Source organism: Olea europaea, chromosome 18, assembly GCF_002742605.1.
Source record: "Olea europaea var. sylvestris chromosome 18, O_europaea_v1, whole genome shotgun sequence".
NCBI lineage: Eukaryota > Viridiplantae > Streptophyta > Magnoliopsida > Lamiales > Oleaceae > Olea > Olea europaea.
In genome coordinates this window covers 131,097-149,712 of record NC_036254.1, presented here as the reverse complement: position 1 = coordinate 149,712, position 18,616 = coordinate 131,097, and the positions used below count along the sequence as shown (strand labels likewise).

Below are 18,616 nucleotides of genomic sequence, written 5' to 3'. Positions count from 1 at the left end.
TTGCTAATGTCTTAATTCCAATGTTAAAATTTACATAAGATTGCCACCAGATGATTAGACAACATTTTCAACAAAAGATTATAACTTCGATGAAGATAATGATTCTCTGAACACTTGCAATACTTACTAATTGCTGAAAGTAATATGTGCTAACTTTGCTGCTGCATTCCTCTGATATTGCCACTGGTACACTAGCAACTGATTCTCTACGGAAGTGGTGCTACTACAATGGAGATCAAAGTGAGGATGAGATTAACATGTATTTCAAGAGATGTTAAGACACCATTAATTCTAAAATATTATAGTAAGGTAACTTACCTACGAAGTGTTCGCTATTTTCACATGCAAGTAGCACTGTTTCCAAAGGAGACCCATACTTGATCAATTTAATACAAGGACAGCCAACGAACACTAGAAAAAAAGGTGATAACTAATCTACCATTAGTTCCATTACAATTCTTTGACACAAGCAATGCCAAACATAACATCAAGTCAACCCAAATTTGAAGGAAATACTTTCTCCTGAAGCCTTGCAATTCGAGCCTGAAACAAAAATGATGGTTACTAAGTTTATCTTCTTAGACATGACTGATAAAGAAGAGAATGCAAAGGCTTTTCACAACATTCTCAGATACTGACTTTTAGGCAAGGAAAATAGAAAACCCTCAAGCAAACCCAATGTAAAATTAACTTCAAGAGCAAAACAAAGCCAGCTCTAACAACCCATTTGATAGTTTATTTCCTCTTGATTTGTGGACTTCGTAAGTACACGTATGATGATATTCAAAATTGATAAAGCAGAGTATTCTCCAATTCACACCAGACAGAATTTTAGTGCAGATTCTTTAGCTTGGAGCCAAATAAATAAAAAAAAAAAAAGAGATTGATAAAAGATATAATTTAGGGAGTCCCCTTCCCGTGATAAACCATCCACCAACTCTGCAGATTAGGTCCAATTTCTATTTCATGGCAGGAAAGATTACTGCTACTGTTAGTTGGGCTCTCACCTTCTACAGATTATTATTTAAATCCTATAGTCACACCAAAAGGAGCATGCATATCAGACCTGTCCGCTAAATCCAATGTTTGATAAGATTTGTGAATGCTGACTATACCTTGAATGATCTGGAGCGACGGATTGAGGGCTCTAATTCTAAAGCTATTGAATAGGACTCCTCCGCTGCTTCAAATTGATCCATAGCCATTAAAGTGTCAGCATGGCAAATATAACCCTGTAATTCAAAATTGATAAACATCTAGACGATGACACTTAATTTTTGAAAATCTAGCTTCATACATCACAATCATGTGATCAACTGACAACCTTACAAATACATATATAATGAAAATGTGTGAATGTGTTTGCTCTTGAAGCTCATATATTCCAAGGAGATATTTGCACACTTAGGGGAATTAATTTTCTTGCAAATGCCTAATGTAGGTATTGGATCTCAGGAAAAGAAATAAAAAAACCTAACTATTTTTCCGACAACAAACATGAATATTATATCATATTGACCATGAACTAATATTTTTACTTCTCTCAATAGCAAATTGTATACATTTAGTGATCAGGAAATTGTTCAAGCTTCATATCATCTTCCAGGGTAAAACACCAATCAGAATTCATGTGCAAATCCTGTAAGTTTACACTTTATGAATTACCAGAAGTCCACAGGTATAAAATGAATTCTAGATGCCATGTTTCCAACTGAGTGGATGGCTTCTCTGTACTTGAATATTCATAACAATTAAACTCACTTCATGATAGTTAGGGGCAAGAGTCAAAGCCTTTGTAGCATCTTCAAGTGCCCCAGCTGTGTCTCCCATTGCCAACCTGGCTGCAGATCTGACTAAAACTACAGTGTTATAACTATCCTTTGTAAAGTAGGTTCCTCACAATGTAGAGTAATACTAAAGACATCATACATGAATGTTAAAGAGTAGGCAGGACACAGCAGCTAAATCACGAAACTATTAAACATCAATGAATAATGAAGCAGTCTTCAACATTGAAAATTTATCGGAGATAATGGGGAGGCAGAATAACAAGCTCCTATAGATTAATCCCTTGTATGAGCCCCCATTCTTTGGAAAAAAAATGCATTCTTTAACAGTATTTTGACATCATTTCAATCACACATTTTTCAACAAAATAATATTACACGCAAATTCAAAACTCTTCCTTATTTTTTAACCACACATTCCACATCAATACACTATTCAAAAATGCATTTTTTCTCTCAAAATGGGGCTCAAACAATGGCTAAGTAATGGAATGAGCATTCATTGGGACGCTAGTATTATTGGAGCAAAAGGATATCTCAAATCCTCATAATGTGATTATTTTTCAGAAGATACAGATTCTGGATTTTTTTGTGGATAATTGCATAAAATTAAGGGGCCACAAACCTGTCCTTGTACAAAATATGGACACCCCCAAACGGATTAAGATCTATAGCCTGCAATGGAAACATGGGTTTTTGATCATCAGTGCCTTTCTGCACCAATATCAGTGCTTCCGAAATATTTACACCACGATTCCTTTATAGCTAAATGCTAGGGAAGAGCGAGGAGTGCATGAAATTTCCATAGTTACCAACATTTTAGATTCTAAGCTACTATATTAAGCTCCTCAACAAAAACTATTTAGGTTAGAGCATCTCTTCAAGATGCTCCATATTTTAGAGAGAAAATGCATAAAAATATGGGCCAAATGACTCTCTATTTTAATTTTAACTTTTTTAAAAGAGAGAATTGGTTTCGCTCTCCAAGTTTGGACTCTATTCTTTATAATGCTTGCATTTAATAAGCTATAATTTCAATACTCTACTCATTAAATTACTCATAATTGATTGGATATTGACATAAACAATTATGTTAAATAAAAGATGAGGAAAAATATTTGTTGAAAAAAGCACAACGAAAAGTCAATATAGAGAGCATTGTTGGAGTGTATAAAAAATTCCTCACTAAATTTAAAGATGCAATCTATTATGCATAAAATGCTATAAAGAGTTTCTTAGAGATGCTCTAATACATTTCCCCAAAAAATAAAAAATAAAAAAAATTAAAAAAAAATTAGAATACTAAAGCAGGTCAGCATAATAATGTACAAACATCTTCCCTTGTAGAAAATCTCTAGCTTAGAAACATATTATCACAAACTCTGTTATAGAGATTACCGGCTAGCTTTCAAATACCCCACTTGAATGCTACTTAACAAACTGAGTGAAAGGTTTGTTTCATTTGGAAATTCCTCCATTCAGCATAAAGAATTGCAAAGGAAATGATTAAAACTTTCAGCTTTGCTAAATTTTGTTTGCATCCAATTTCAAGAATATTATCTTGATAAAAATACCAATTATGGTCTATAATCACACTGTAGATCAGTACATGCTTTAAGCATATTATCTTGCAAGTTGCCACCCTTTAACTATAGCATCAAAAGCAATATTTATAATTATTATAAAAATCGTTTATCTGTACCTGTGACAGCAAATTATAAGTGATGGAGAAATTTCCGAGGCTCGTTTCATCCTCAGCTCTCTTCCTCAACGCCAATGCCTTCAAGCAATTTTCTGTACTACTCTCGACCTCGCTACTATCAATCCCGGAAACTAACGACATCAAATTCGCGGCCTTGATTGGAGTCCCACAGTGACCTAAAAACGCACCCTCGGGCAAAACGACAACGTTAGGGCCCGCCCCACATCGACCGAGGCACCCGCAAGAAATCACAGAAACGTGTGGAGGCGCAATTCCAGAGAGCACTTGGAAAATTTCCAATGATCCTTGTCTCCTGCAAGTCCTGTTAGTACAAACCCTTATTTCGATTTTGCTCTTCTTTTCGTCTGAAGAAGATGATGGTGATAATGATGCTTTGATTATTCTGCCATTAGCATGATTTGGCGTAAAATTGGGGGTAGAAAGGAGGAAAATTGGGGAAGAAAAGGGTGGAGAATTTGCAGTGTAAGGATTTGCCTTCATTTTGCACTGTATTGAGGGTTCATACCACCATTATCCATTAATCGTAACCAGTGAGTGACTCTGTGAATAATGGAATCTGAATTGGCATATGATCACTTGGATCCAATTTTCATTTAGAAGTTAATAAAAATAAATAAATAAATAAACAAATGAATAATAATAATATTTTAATTAGTTTCGGCTTGGTACTAGCTGGACAGTGGACACCTTCCATCCCGGAATGGAAGAACATTTGATTGTGAGGATTAAAAATAAGGCCATGTTGCCCCTCATGGATGGTTGAGTTGATGGAATTAATAAGCGTGAAAGCCTTTGTTTTCAAGTTCGATTTTCTCTATCAACATTTTCTCGGTGTCTATCGCACATCGCTTGCTTAGTGTAATTTACCTGACTGACATAGTTTGCAGGCTATTGCATCAATTCGAAAGTTTACCTAGTGTGCACTCGAAAAATAGCGGTCGCGAGTTTTCCCGTAAAAAAAAAAAAAAAAAAAAAAAACATGTTTGATAGGCCATGATTTCGATGGAAAATGAATTGCAATTTCCCACGGTCCCACTTTTACCATGTTTGATTGCAAATTTTTCCCATGGTTTTCTTGTCATATGGACATTTTCTTGATTTTCAAGGAAGCGATTTTTTTTTTTTAATTAAAATGGAAACAAAATCTATCCCTAATTATGAAAAAAAATATTTTTTTTAATTGATAATTTTCATGTAAAACAAAGTCAAGCGAATATCAAAAGATAGATGATTTTTTTTGAAACAAATTTTATCTTCAATACCAGTAAATTGTATTCCTTTAATTGACAATTTTCATGTAAAACAAAATCAAACGAATATCAAAAAATACTTTTATTTCAATGTTTTTTATGTGAAAAATTATACCAATTAAACACAATAATTGACAATTTTCAGTAAAACAATTTTTTGGCAATTTAATTTCCTAGAATTCCTTTTTTCCACTCAAATTCCATCTTCGCAATCAAAACGGACCCTAAATATATTTGTTCTATAAATCCCAACCATGAAAACAGAAGTAAAAAATAAAAATACATCTTTCGAATCATGTTATTTGATATCTAAATGAATCAATGATTTAAGTCCTAATTATAATATAATAGCATTCACTACATCAATCAAGCTGATTGAACTCGTTCTACGCATGCATAACCATAACCAGCAGTTAATACCACCATTCAATTCTTAACGATTGAATTTTGTGAAATAATATATCGAGACAATAGATGAAAGAATTTTCCAACTACGAAAAATAAAAAATACACAAGTGAATGAAAATGTAAAAATTTCAATTTAAGATTCATCCCAACTTCCAAGGGATTTGTTGTCTCGATTTAGGTCCTATTAGTTGTACCACCACTGTTAAAAATTTAGCGAGTTTAAAATTTAGTGAAAAAATTAGGGATCTCAAATTTGACAAGCCAAGCACTAAATCACTCTTACGAGACGAAGTGTTGGTCACTGCTTGGCTTGATGTTGAGCGAGCCAGCTCGTCCCAATGATTCCCGAGCAGCTAATCTAACTACAATATGCATTTAAAAAAAATAAAATAAAGGAAAAGTGTAAATTGGAGACGGACGTCAAGTGGCTCGTGTGCCGGCTTCACCTTACTCAGTCTTCAAAGGGATGATCAAGGGACGAATTGGGCCCAACTTTCTTGAAAGCTAGCACATTTTCAAACAATACTTTCAAATTTGGACATCAAAACTCAAATCTTCATGTAGAGGTCTAATATTCAATTTAAACGGCATTTTGATATCATTTCAACCGCATATTCTTTAATAAAATAACATTACACTCAAATTCAAATTTATTTATTTATTTTTTAACTACATATTTTTCATTTATACACTATTCAAAAATACATTTTCCCCCTAACATGGGGATCAAACAAAAGCTAAATTTAGATAGTCAAATTCACTTTCTATTCTTAATTAACAATAATTACATTATATAAGTTACAAATTTCAATACTCTACAATAAAAATTATTCAAATTACATTTGAATTGATTGATGATAACATGATAAAAATTATCTTAACTAAAAGATGATGAGAAATCAATAAATATTCATTGGAAAAAACAAAATGAAGAGTCAATATAGAGAACTTGTTGGAATGCATAGAAAAATTTACTTTATATATTTAAAGATACTCTCTATTATGCTTAAGATGCTCTTTATAAATAGAGAATTTTTTGAAGTTGACCTCAGAAAACAAAACCTACTCAAGGGTCAAAACTAAAGCTTCCGGTCATGACCAAAACAATAGATTTTAGAAAGCTTCACCAGGCGGCGGCTTTGCTTAAAATACCAAATGGAACAGAAAATTGGGAACCATATGCATGGATGCTTTTGCTGTCGAATATCAATACTATGAAGCTTATATATGATCTTCCTCCTATATAATACTCAACCCCTCACCTCATTTTACACACAACACACGAACAGAAAAATTATTACCAATTTATTGTTAATGGCAGCAGATCAAATTACAATGTCTTACCTACCATTCTCGTTGAGACTCAAACTTAACATTATTTTCTTACAAGAATCTGCACGATCTCGCAACCTTTGGTTCTGCCTCTATGTCCCAAGAACCACTCATAAGCTATCTCTCGTTGTTTATTTTCATGGTGGAGGTTTTGAATTTTATGGCGCGGACTCATAGCCATGAGACGATTTCTATCGCAGCTTGGCAGCGAGATTCCCCGCTTCTGTTAACTGCCTCCTCGCCCTGGGGTATCGTTATGCCTTAAGATTCATTAACAACAAAAACTATAACATTTTACCCTCCAATGTTGATCTTAACAAATAGTGCAGGCAGCAACATGTTACTTCGGTGCTTGTGGGAGGATTTGATTCCATTGCAAGATTGGTAAACAAGGTATTCTCAAGTGTTGAAGAAGTATTGCATTTCACAGTTTCTATGGATTTCCAGAATTGCCTGAGTTTGATTTGTTCTGTAAAGATGACAAAAATTTTGTTCAGAAGCAATCAATTGATAGCTAGATAGCTGTGGTACTTAGTTCTGTAAATTAAATGTAATACGTGTTATGTTTTTTCTTATCATAGGAGAGGCACATCTGTTAGTATTTCTGAGCGGACCACCTGCAGAGAAGGCCTTGCTTGCATTTCTTCCATTCGCTCGAGCAAACGAGGCAGCCAGCTCTCTTGCTGTACTCTGTCCACCTGAGCCAGAAAAAAGCTTGCTTCTGGAAATATTTGAAGTGATAAATTGCAATTTGCTTAGGTAGGCCCAACTGCCAACTAGATCAACTTTCAAATTACTTGTGCTGGAAAAATCCATTGGCTAGTTTCTGTTTGTTGTTGGGTTAGTTCAACATAACAAGCATATAAAACAATTCTCTGTCATCAAACTCTGGATCTCAGGGAAAGGTGGTTGTCTTCTTGTCTTGGCTTTGACTAATTGAACAAATTAAACAAAACCATTAAAAAGGCAAATGAACTCTCAACAACTAACCAACCCACAAAATATGTTGTTCTATCCATGGGCGGAGCCATGCACAGTCCAGTACCGACAAATGCCCGCACTGGACTTTTGGCCCAAGCCCATGGTCAATTCAATTTTTTTTTTTTAAGGTATGTTTTTCATTTATTTATAGTCCAACCCATACACTAATTTACTCCAACTCCAAGTGTACAACGACATTTTCTGACTCTCTTCCCTCAGTAAGAAATTAAAAATTTTCTTTAAATCTGCTCTCGTTTTGAAATATTTTCAAATTTCATTTCTTTTCTAAAACCCACATATTCTTGGGCCCTCAAATTTGCAGCAAAAATTTTCTTGTTCATGTGATTTTTTTTTGCTTAATATTAAGGATTTTGATTATGTGAATGTTGAATATTGGTAATATTTGTGATGGATTCTTGAAATTTTGATTTTTGTCAATTATTTAAACAATTAGTAATGATTTTATGGTATTCTACCAATTTGTAAAAATTAGTAGTTCTTTTCTTATCAATTAGTACTTAATTGTTACTTGTGGTTTATTTTAGTGTGAAGTGTCAATGTAGAGATTCTTTAAAAAAAAATATTTCGTAGAAAATGTTGATGCGAAGATATCGAATAAAATGAATTTTGATGTTGCACAACTTACTATAGATCCTAGAATAAGGAAGAAATAATTATCTTATTAGTGTTGTCGTTATGTTATTTTTAGCGTTGTCATAATATCATTAAATCCATAATCGAAAAATTCGACTTTGATTAAATTTTGCCCGCACTAGATAAAATTCCTGGCTCCGCCCCTACTTATTTCCAATTATTTCTTGAGTATGCAAGCCAAAGACAACTTCAATTAAATATTTGAAATCAAGAACAATCAGTAAGAAAAGGGTAGTCTTATTGTTTTGCTTTGCTTATCTGGAAAATTTTGAACTCGAACCAAATTATAGAATACATTGCAAATGTGTTCACTTCGAGTAGATGAACCACCAGATAGCTTGAAAATCTAAGAAAAGACGCAATTTTTGTGAAAGGAGTTCATGGGTTCCATACAGAGGCTTACAACTAATGATCCAGTCCTTTTCAAGACTGTTTTTTCACTGTTCAGCATCTGACCACGGAAAACAGAGACAATGCTGCAAATCGAAGTTTTCAGGAAGTCGGCCAATTGAATATGCTTCTGCATACAGAGGGTTCCCTCTTATCTTTACTGTGGCACCTACATCTCTTCTCCATGTGCTTGTGGCGGCCCATTTGATACCAGCAGTGCCCATTAGATAAATGAGGGGACTACAAATTTGTTTTCTCCCCAATGAGAGCAGTGGCGAATCCAGGATTTTGAGTCAGCACGAACAGCAGTTGATTGTCGACCGTCAGCCGCAATAAAGTATTAAGAGCCACTTTGATGTCCTTTTTTTAAGCAAAAAATGCATTTGAAAATAGTGATTTCATGAAGAACGTGATGTTAAAAATAAGTAAAAAGTTTTGAATTTATGTGTAATATTATTTTATTGAAAAATGTATGGTTAAAATAAAATAGATAAAATGTATTTTGAAAAAAATGAAAACAAAACAAGGCCTAAAATTTAAATATAACAATTATTTTGTTTACAGTGAACATAAATAATTCTGTTATAAGAATAAACCGTATATTCACTAAATGACATTATTGTCAAGTTTTGTATAATTTAAACGAAGAGCTTGTTTTTGAATCTTTATAATTTTATTAAACCCAATAAATGTAATATATATTATTTTGTTGAGTTAAGTGTCAAAAGCAATGGATGTCAGAGTGGTCAGGCTTTCAATGATCAGAATAGAAGCTCATGGTTCGAATCTCATCCAACTTAAAATAAAGATAAAAACATAGACTAACTTATAAGAAATTGGAGCTACTCCTCTTAATAACATTAACCTTTCTAAGATGGAATATCAAGTCTTTAACATGATAATAAAGCCCATTAAACTTGAATGAGTAGTTGATCCAAAAAAAAAAAAGAACATACGAATTTCAAGTTTGGACCGCTCACCCAAGCCACCATCATGTAGGGACATCTAAATAAAGGAATGGGGCTACTCCTCTTAATAAGGTTTATCTTTTATGATGGAATTTCAAGTCTTATCACATATAAGTTATAACTATTAGCGACGTAATTAATTATTGAATTTACAATTTTCCTTGTATAAGAATGATTTATAGCTTTCCTTCTATAGCTCCCGATTGTAATTTCGTTTTCTCATATATTCATATAAACATATATAAATAAAAGACAAAAAGGAAGATCATTCGACCAAAATATTGTCATGGTATCAGAGCCCTATAAATTCTAGAACCAGGGATCTCCTCATGAGTTTCCAGACGCCGCCTGTCATTGGAGGGCTCTTCATTGTGGTCGACAACTATAGTCGACCTTCTGTTCCTCGAATTCAAAGCCTTAGCTCAGCATCTCTCTCGACTTTTTAGTGTCGTCTAAAGTTCAGTAGGTCTTTGGGGTTGGAGCTCAATCGCGACCGTCAGAGTAACTATAATTGGGACTCGGTCACAATAGTTTCTTTCCAACATCAATTGTAGGATTGGAGAAAATATTCGGCGTTGTCTTGTGCGTGTTCATCAATTTTGGAAGTCACAGTTGAAAATCATTCAGTGGCATTGTATTGAAGTTTGGATCATTGGAAAATTGAATATTTATCTGGGCTTTTGTTATTAGGCTGTGGGAAATTGAATAGTTTTGGGCTATTAGTGTTGGGCTCATTATAAATTAAATATTAATTTGGTACACGATTTTATCATGGCAACTGAGAAGAATAAATCTATCTGTATTTTGTTCGGTTCACTGGAAAAAATTACTCTTCATGGACTTTTCACTTTCAACTATTAGTTGAAGGCAAAGGTGATTTGTGGAGACATATTGATGGAAACTTCCCACCCCCCGATCAAGAGAAGGATAAAGAAAAGTATATTGCGTGAAAAATCAAAGATTCACAGATTACGGCCTAGATCATTGGATCGGTTGATGCGTACATTGTTCTTAATCTCAGGCCTTACAAGTCAGCCCGTGCTATGTAAGAGTTCTTAAAGAAGATCTATACTCAAAGCATCAATGCTCGGTGGCTTCAGTTGGAATTGGAATTGGGAAATTTTTCTCATGAGTCATGCTCTCTTGAAGAATATTGTTCAGGGTTTTCTAATCTTTAGGCTGAGTACACAGATATCATTTATGCATCGGTTTCACCTGACAGCTTGCAAGCAGTCTAAAACTGCACATGATATCACCAAATGGATCAATTTCTCATAAAATTGCGAAATGAATTTGAACCCATCAGGTCCAGCCTCATGAATCGCGAGTCTATCCTAACGCTGGATAGTTCTTTGAGTGAATTACAGATGGAGGATGAGCAACTTCTTATCACTCGTGCCTCTTTCGAACAACAAAATCATGTAGCACCGGTTCCTATTATATATGTGGCTCAAGGAAAATTCAAGTCTCAGGAAATATCTAGCATACAATATCACGTAAGGGGTTTGTCCACATGGCATTTCTTCAATGTCCCAGAAAAATTCAACAATGAATTTTCCTTAATCAAGATTTTTGAGATTTGATTTTGAAGGTCTAGCACTTTTCAATCTTTCCACAAACTAAAGGTGTTATTTCTCAATGATTTCGCCCTTTTACCTCTCAACAACATAGGGGAGCAAAACGCAAGAACCATCACCTTCTTGATATTGTTCGAGCTCTTTTAATTAACTCTTTCGTTCCCTCATATTTGGTGTAAAGCATTGTCTACCGTTGTGCATCTCATAAGTCGATTACATTCTCCTACTCTTAATAATGCTTCTCCATTTTATAAATTTCTTGGTCTTCATCCACATATCCTCATCTTCACCCCTTTGGGTATGTGCATATTGTTCATTTACGATCACATGAAATGATAAAACCCACTCCTCAATTTGTAAAGTGCGCCTATCTAGGATATGATGGGACCCAAAAAGGGTATGTATGTTATGACCCTAAAACACAACGAATTCGAATTTCACTTAATATTAAAAAAAACAATATTTCTTCAATTCGGAGACGGTGGTTTCTCCTCTCCTACATTTTTCTGCATTACCTAATTTCTCTACAATCTTGTTTACACTTGCAAGCATGCTGCACCTATCTCTAGTCCAGATCTTCTTTCTCAGATGACTGTCCTCCCAAGCCTCTCCGATCCTCCACCTAGGGCATCAGATCTTGCACCAGTTGATCTGCCTCCTTCTGTTCCTCTTCGTCGCATTTCTCGCCCAATGGATTGGTATGATTTTTCCTCCCATGGTTCTATGTCTGACATCCTTTATTCGATTTCCATTCCTTCCTCATATAGACAGGCTATGAAAGCAGAACTTGCGACTCTTGAGGCCAATAAAACCTAGGATGTTGTGTGATAGTGTATTTCAATCATACTTTAGACACCATCTAAACTTGATATTTAGCTAATTCCTACAAATTTTAGAGTATTTTAATGTGGGTTTTGATGTTATGATATAGGTTGATAAAATTGAAGGAAATAAGCGAAAGTTGCCAAATTTGAAGAAAATGGCTAAATTGTAAGTGATTCAAAGTTGCCATATTGAGACTCATTTTATACATAGAAAAAGGTTCGAATTGGAAAATGATATCTAAAGTAAAGTTGTAGTCCTTTGAGTGCTTTCCAACGCATTTTGAATTACCTCAATCAGAATTGGGAGAAAAAGTTATGATAAAAATACTAAGAGCGTGTTTGACACCTATTTTTATGGAAAAATGAATTTTAGAATAATAGATTGATAGAGAATATGTGGATGAAAAATAAGGAAAAGTTTTTTATTTACGTATAATATTATTTTAATAAAGAATGTGTAATAAAAAAAAGAGAGAAAAATGCATTTTGAGAAAAATGAAAATCAAATGGGCCTAAAAGATGCACAATCTCTTCTTTTCCACACGCATGCTGCAAAACATCAGAATTCACATAGCCTCAAAGCCGCACCTCACGAGAAAACGTTAAGTCAGTCTTTCTACGCCCACAAATAATTTAACCAATGAGGCTAAATTATACCCACGTTGAGAAGAGAATTTTGAAGTAAGTAATATATGGAAAACAAGTAAGGATGGGGGAAACTTTCTTTGTATAAATGAAAGGGGAAAACTTTACAATCTCTTCACGAAATTATTTCTTTCAATTTAAAACTACTGCAAGTGTACAGTTCGTTAACAAGTAATAAAGTGGATTAAATGAGTCTGAATATCATCCCACAGAGATTGATTAATTCAATTTTACTTATCGTCGCTTTAACCGAAATTAAATTACTAAAGTGAATGTGAACCTAATTAAAACCCTAATTTTGGAAAGAAAACCCTAATTATACAATTTTTATGATTGAATTAAATTAAATATGCAAAACAATATTTTTAACACTCTAAAATGAAATCAAATGTTAAAAATGCACGTTTGTTGTAATCAATAGAAGTTAAACACACTAGGATCAGGATTTTCCATGCAATTATCACTTTAAAACCCTAGTTTCACAATGTGACAACACACTTCGATTGTGATGAATCAATGTTCCTAAGTCTATCCAATACTCTCTCTTGAGATGTATCGAATGTAATTTTACATACCACCAACCTACATTTCTATGACAAGTGCATATGTAAAAATGCATGCGGTTTTATGAACACTTAAAGATTCACGTAGGGCATATCGATATATTTTTATCCCCTATCGAACTCTACAATAATTTATATTATGTCAAACTTATTTCAATTCTCTCGAATGCAAGATTAAATCACCCAAACTCACACAATTACGAGCTCTTAATTGCGGAAACAATAATTGCATATAAATCATTCAAAACAATAGAAATATGTCTCAATATCAAATTGCAAAATTAGAAAATTAAAGATCAAATTACATGGTATATCAATCTCCTAGCACATGAAAATCTAGCCTAACATGGTAAAAAGAAGAAAATACAAAAATAATTGAAGAAACGTCATCACCCGAATTAAGTTTCAATCAATTCTTCAATTGGCGCGATATTTTTCCCTTGTTCTCTTTTCATTTTCTCCTTCAAAATCTCTCTTTTTCTTCTAAAAACGGCGTCCCCTTCATTTTGGTCGAGTTTTTTTGTTTATATAGGACCCTAAAAATCTTGTTTCCACAAGAGTTTCGACGAAATAAGGAAACTGCAGATTCGGCCTCCGAATTGCTCAATGCGACCGCATAGTATATTTCTATGCGATAGCATAGAGTAAAAAAGATTTGAGAATAATTTCTTGGGATGCCTCTATGCGACCGCATAGGAGTTTCTATCATGCGACCGCATGGTTATGTCATTATTTCCGTCGAACAACTTTTAGTATTTTGGTCATAACTTTCTCTTCTGATCTCCAATTGAAGTGATTCAAAGTGCATTGAGAAGAAAACTCAAACATCTACATTTTGATAGAAATAGACTTCTCAAATTCTGATGTTTACTATGCCAAAAATGGACATAAAGTAGAGACTAAAAATCACGAGCATAGCTTTTTCGCTTGAAAGTTGATACTTGATAATACTTCGACCATATTTCACCTCTTTGACTCCTTTCATCATCCGATTGACCTCTAACACTCTTATATCTTCATTCCATTTCCCGTCTCATCTATGGATTATTTGCAACTTGGTCCCCGAACTTTCAGTTCGATTCATTTTGGTCCTTTTTGCTTCTTTTTCTCGTGAATTCCATCAAGTCCATCATCTCATAATATCACTAAATTGGTACTTAGCTCATTCACTTCCTTGATTTGTCCTTCGGACCATATTTTTGGATAATTGCACTTTGGTCCTTGAACTATCACTTTACTCCATTTTAGTCATTTTCGGCTCTTTTCTCCTGAATTTCACCATTTCCATAGAAACGTCTACATTGCATAAATTCAAAGAGATTAAGTCATAATTTAAACATTTTGCTCCTAATTAAATCATGTTTGTGATCTAAATAAGTGTGCAAAAATACACTTATCAAAACCCCAAATTTGAACTATTATTTGTCCTCAAACTATATAGTGGCTGAATTCTGAACAAACATGGCTTAATAACCTACCCTGGCTCAGGATTGGACTAAGTATTTCACTTTATTAAAATTTATCAGTGCAAAAATGATATCAACATTTACCTGTTAAATGCATACTTGACGTGTCTGTGTGAATTCATGCCAACATATCAAATTCGTGATGGGTTGAGTCTCGACCCCAAGTGGTCAAATGTATCCTTACTCACTCGAGAGATACACAACCCCCAAACTTATTCTTTTCACTCAATTATCCCGGGGTTGTGTTTTAAAATTAGGAGTTTACATAGCTGTAGTGCTCACCCTTTCGTAGTTTGGATTAATCTCACTATCACAAGTTTACATTTCAACAAGTAAAGACTCTCCCAAGTTTGATTGCTTTGACACTCAAGATTAAAATAGGTTATATGCCTCGCCTCAAAGATATAGTTTCCTCAACCAAATGTCTAAGAGTTTTTCTTCATGTTATTGTCTCTCTTTTGTTTTTCTCACTTTCTAATTTTTATTTATTTATTTATTTATTTATATATCATCTTCTCATTTGCTTTCTATATAACCCCTTTAGCGAGCTGTAAGCCGATGACTCCCAAACCAGTTGGTTTTAGGGCATTAGGTTTCACACCCTTGCATGCTTATTCATTTGAGTTATAAAGGCTCGATCAAATGACTTTTTATTAATCTCTTTCCCTCTTACTTTCTATATGACCCCTTTAGGAAGTTTTTGGCTGGTGACTCCTAGGCCAGTTGACCTTAGAGCACCAGATTTTGAAATATCCTTACAGGCTTACTTGCTCGAGTCATAAAGGCATGAAAAGAAGTGTCTTATTCTCACAAATTAATTTTATACCCTTATTGTTCCAGACATTTAGTTTTCAAAATCAACCCCTAATTTAAGATTTTCACCTAATTTTCATCTCACTGGTATAGACAATCCACACAATAAAATTTCATGCACGGAATTCGCGCTTCTCTCAATGCTCCCTATAATAGCTCAACCAATTCAAAACCGTCTTAAGGTGATTTATGTGTTAATTCAATACAGGGTTATCATTCTTTTCATACTTTATGCTCAAAATTCAGTCATTCACCTAACATGTCAAGCATGAATAGCGTGCATAGATGATGTCAAGTATTGCATCACAAGTATTTGTTAATCTATTCAGCACTATCCAAAGTTTATGAATATATTTTCCAATAATCTCATCATAGTCGGCAAGGCTATCAAGCCCACAAAGAACATAAAACAAGCAATATAGTAAAATGAAGAATCTATGCAGATTATTATTTATTTTCATAACACTCAACAAGCACACAAAATGCAACAATTAAGCAAATGTATTGATGGAATATGAATAATACACGATAAATGGAGGTAAAAATCTAAATGCCACATTTATATCAAATTATGCCACCCCCAAACTTATACATAACATTGCCCTCATTTTTGAAATAAAGTAGAAGTTCAAATACATATAATTGAGGGACAAAATAAACTGAAAGCACAAGAAATGGGATAACTAGTACTCCCCTGATCAGTATGGAGGTGGTCGAAAATCGGGACCTGCAATGCCATATGTGGAGCCGACATTCTCTTTTCCTGTTGAGGTCTTTTTGGCAACATCCTACAAAAGTGCAAAGTATGTGTATTATATCTTATGGTGATAATTGATAAGCTTAGGTGTGCATGAAGGAATCCATGTGATGCACCATTCCCCCAAACTTATTTCAAGGTACATGTGTACACTGTTGGCGTGTAAGATGCATAAATTATGTCTCAATATAAAGTTTATATCACAAAAACATGAATCACCAACAAAGTTTAGCTCTAATCATGCACTTTGTTCAATTTGACCCATGACCGACTAAAACAGGACTTCAACCTTGTGACTCGTACTCAATGCATTGGGACTCATGTGGATTGTGCTTAGGCTATTTATTGACATACATGGATGAACAATGTCCTAAAGTAATAAAAATGTTGAAAAATTGGAAAACTCCTAGACTAATGCAAAATAAAATAAATAAAGGGTAGAGACGTTGGGTTGCCTCCTAATCAGCGCTATTTTATAGTTGATAGCTCGACTTTTGGCACATGTATTTTATGGCACTTTAAATATGGCTTGGGAGGTCCTGTATAGTTTTCTCAATATGGTCTTGTTCCGCACTGCAGTTATCCTCTGAATTTCATCCCTGTCTTTCTCCAAGTGGTTTGTCATTCTCTCCTCATCCGTATGAAATCCCACGTTGAATGCCTTAATCTCCTTTCAATCGATAAGAATGGATGGAGAGTGTACTATACAGGCCTCATGAATGTTTGGCTGTTTCTTCAACTCAAAATTATAGGGGATTCCTATGTCAAGTACTTCAATCTGGAAACAACTTTTAGGCTCGTTGGGGGTATTTCATTGCCTTGAAAATATTAAAAGAGACTTGTTCCTCCCCCAACCTCAGAGTTAATTGTCCTTGCTGCACATCTATGAGGGCTCTTGCAGTAGCCAAAAATGGTCGTCCTAATATAATAGGCACGTCCTTGTCTTCTTCCATATCCAAAATCAAGAAGTCTGTTGGGAATATGAGTTTATCCACTTTGACCAATACATCTTCAATAATCCCTCGTGGGTGTGTAAGTGATCGATCAGCTAGCTGTAGGGTTACTATGGTTGCCTTAGGCTCTCCCAATCCTAGTTTCCTGAAAACAGAGAGTAGCATCAAGTTAATACTCGCACCGAGATCACACAATACTTTATCAAAATAAAAATCACCAATTGTGCAAGGGATAGTGAAACTCCCTGGATCTTTCAGTTTTGGTGGGAGCTTTTTCTGGATTCTGGCACTGCATTCCTCCGTAAGCATTACTGTCTCATGGTCCTCCAGCTTGCATTTGTTTGATATAATATCTTTGAAAAACTTCGCGTAGCTAGGCATCTGGAATATTGCATCGACTAGTGGGATGTTGATATGGAGCTTTTTGAAAACTTTTAGAAATTTTTTGTACTGTTACTTCAATTTTTGCTTCTTCAACCGCTGTGAAAAGGGAATCGGAGGCTCGATTGGGTTGACTGTGACTTTGGTCTTATCCTGTGACTTTCCAGAATTTTCCTTTGGAGTTGATTCCTTTACAATAGTCTTTTCTTCAGCAGGGGAAAATGTCTCTTCAATCACACCCAATCTCTTGACATGGATTTCAGGCAATTGTACTCCACTTCGAGTTGTGATGGCTTTGTCTTGCTCTTTGGGATTGATTTCTGTGTTACTTGGCAAGTTACTTGGTGTTCTGCCAGTCAATGCTATGGCCAACTGCCCCATTTGAGTTTCCAAATTTTTAATCGCTGCATTTTGATTTTGAAGTGTAGCTTTGGCTTTCTCCAATTGAGGCCTCTTCTCTTGTTGTTGAAATTGTCCCTGTGGCCTATTTTGATTCTGGTTGCTTCAAGAGAAGTTGGGATGCTTCTTCCAACCGGGATTGAAAGTTTTTCCATATTGATTGTGTTGTTGGCGTTGTCCCCACTATGCATAGTCTGCTTGCTCAGTTCCTTGCATGAGTATTGGGTATTCCAATGTTTTATGCTCAGCTCTACATTCCTCACAATTACTCTTCTTAACTTGTGCTGCTTGTGATATGCTTTCCTACTTGTGATACAGAGAGTCAATTTTTGCAGATATTGCTGAATAAGTATCCACCTCATAGACACCCGGAGTTTTCCTTGGAATCGTCCCCTCAGAAGACCACATGGCTGATGTGGTAGCCATTCTCTCAAATAATTCCAATGCCCCATCAACTATTCATGTGGATATTGAGTCATCTAAAGCTGAATCCACCATGCTCTTATGGTATGGAAGTAACCCTTTGTAGAAGAATTGGATTTGGGTCTTTTTACAAAACCCATGTTGAGGGCACTTTCGGAGCATGTTTTTGAATTCGTTCCAAGCTTCGTCAAATGATTCGATTTCTCCTTGACTGAATACTAATATGTTATGTCTCAACTTCGCAATCTTGGTTGGGGAGAAAAACTTTGTGCAGAATTTGTGTACCAACTCGTTCCTTGTAGTGATACTTGCAACCGGAAGT

The 18,616-nt window shown here is 34.7% G+C and overlaps 1 protein-coding gene across 5 annotated transcripts; it reads right to left on the bottom strand.

The window, feature by feature from the left end:
- Positions 1-11: 11 nt before the first annotated feature.
- Positions 12-4,149, bottom strand: LOC111367032. Of its 5 annotated transcripts, none has more exons than XM_022987713.1 (7): positions 3,490-4,138; positions 2,413-2,462; positions 1,762-1,849; positions 1,116-1,232; positions 440-543; positions 319-354; positions 12-223 (listed from the first exon to the last, which is right to left on the bottom strand). In XM_022987713.1, the coding sequence occupies exons 1-5, from the start codon at positions 3,988-3,990 to the stop codon at positions 493-495; spliced, it is 807 nt and encodes a 268-aa protein (XP_022843481.1). In that variant the 5' UTR covers positions 3,991-4,138; the 3' UTR covers positions 12-223; positions 319-354; positions 440-492. The 5 variants fall into 5 exon arrangements, with proteins under 5 accessions (XP_022843481.1, XP_022843482.1, XP_022843479.1 ...); XM_022987714.1 differs by having other exon boundaries at positions 12-220; XM_022987711.1 differs by having other exon boundaries at positions 12-220; positions 319-543; positions 3,490-4,136.
- Positions 4,150-18,616: the final 14,467 nt, after the last annotated feature.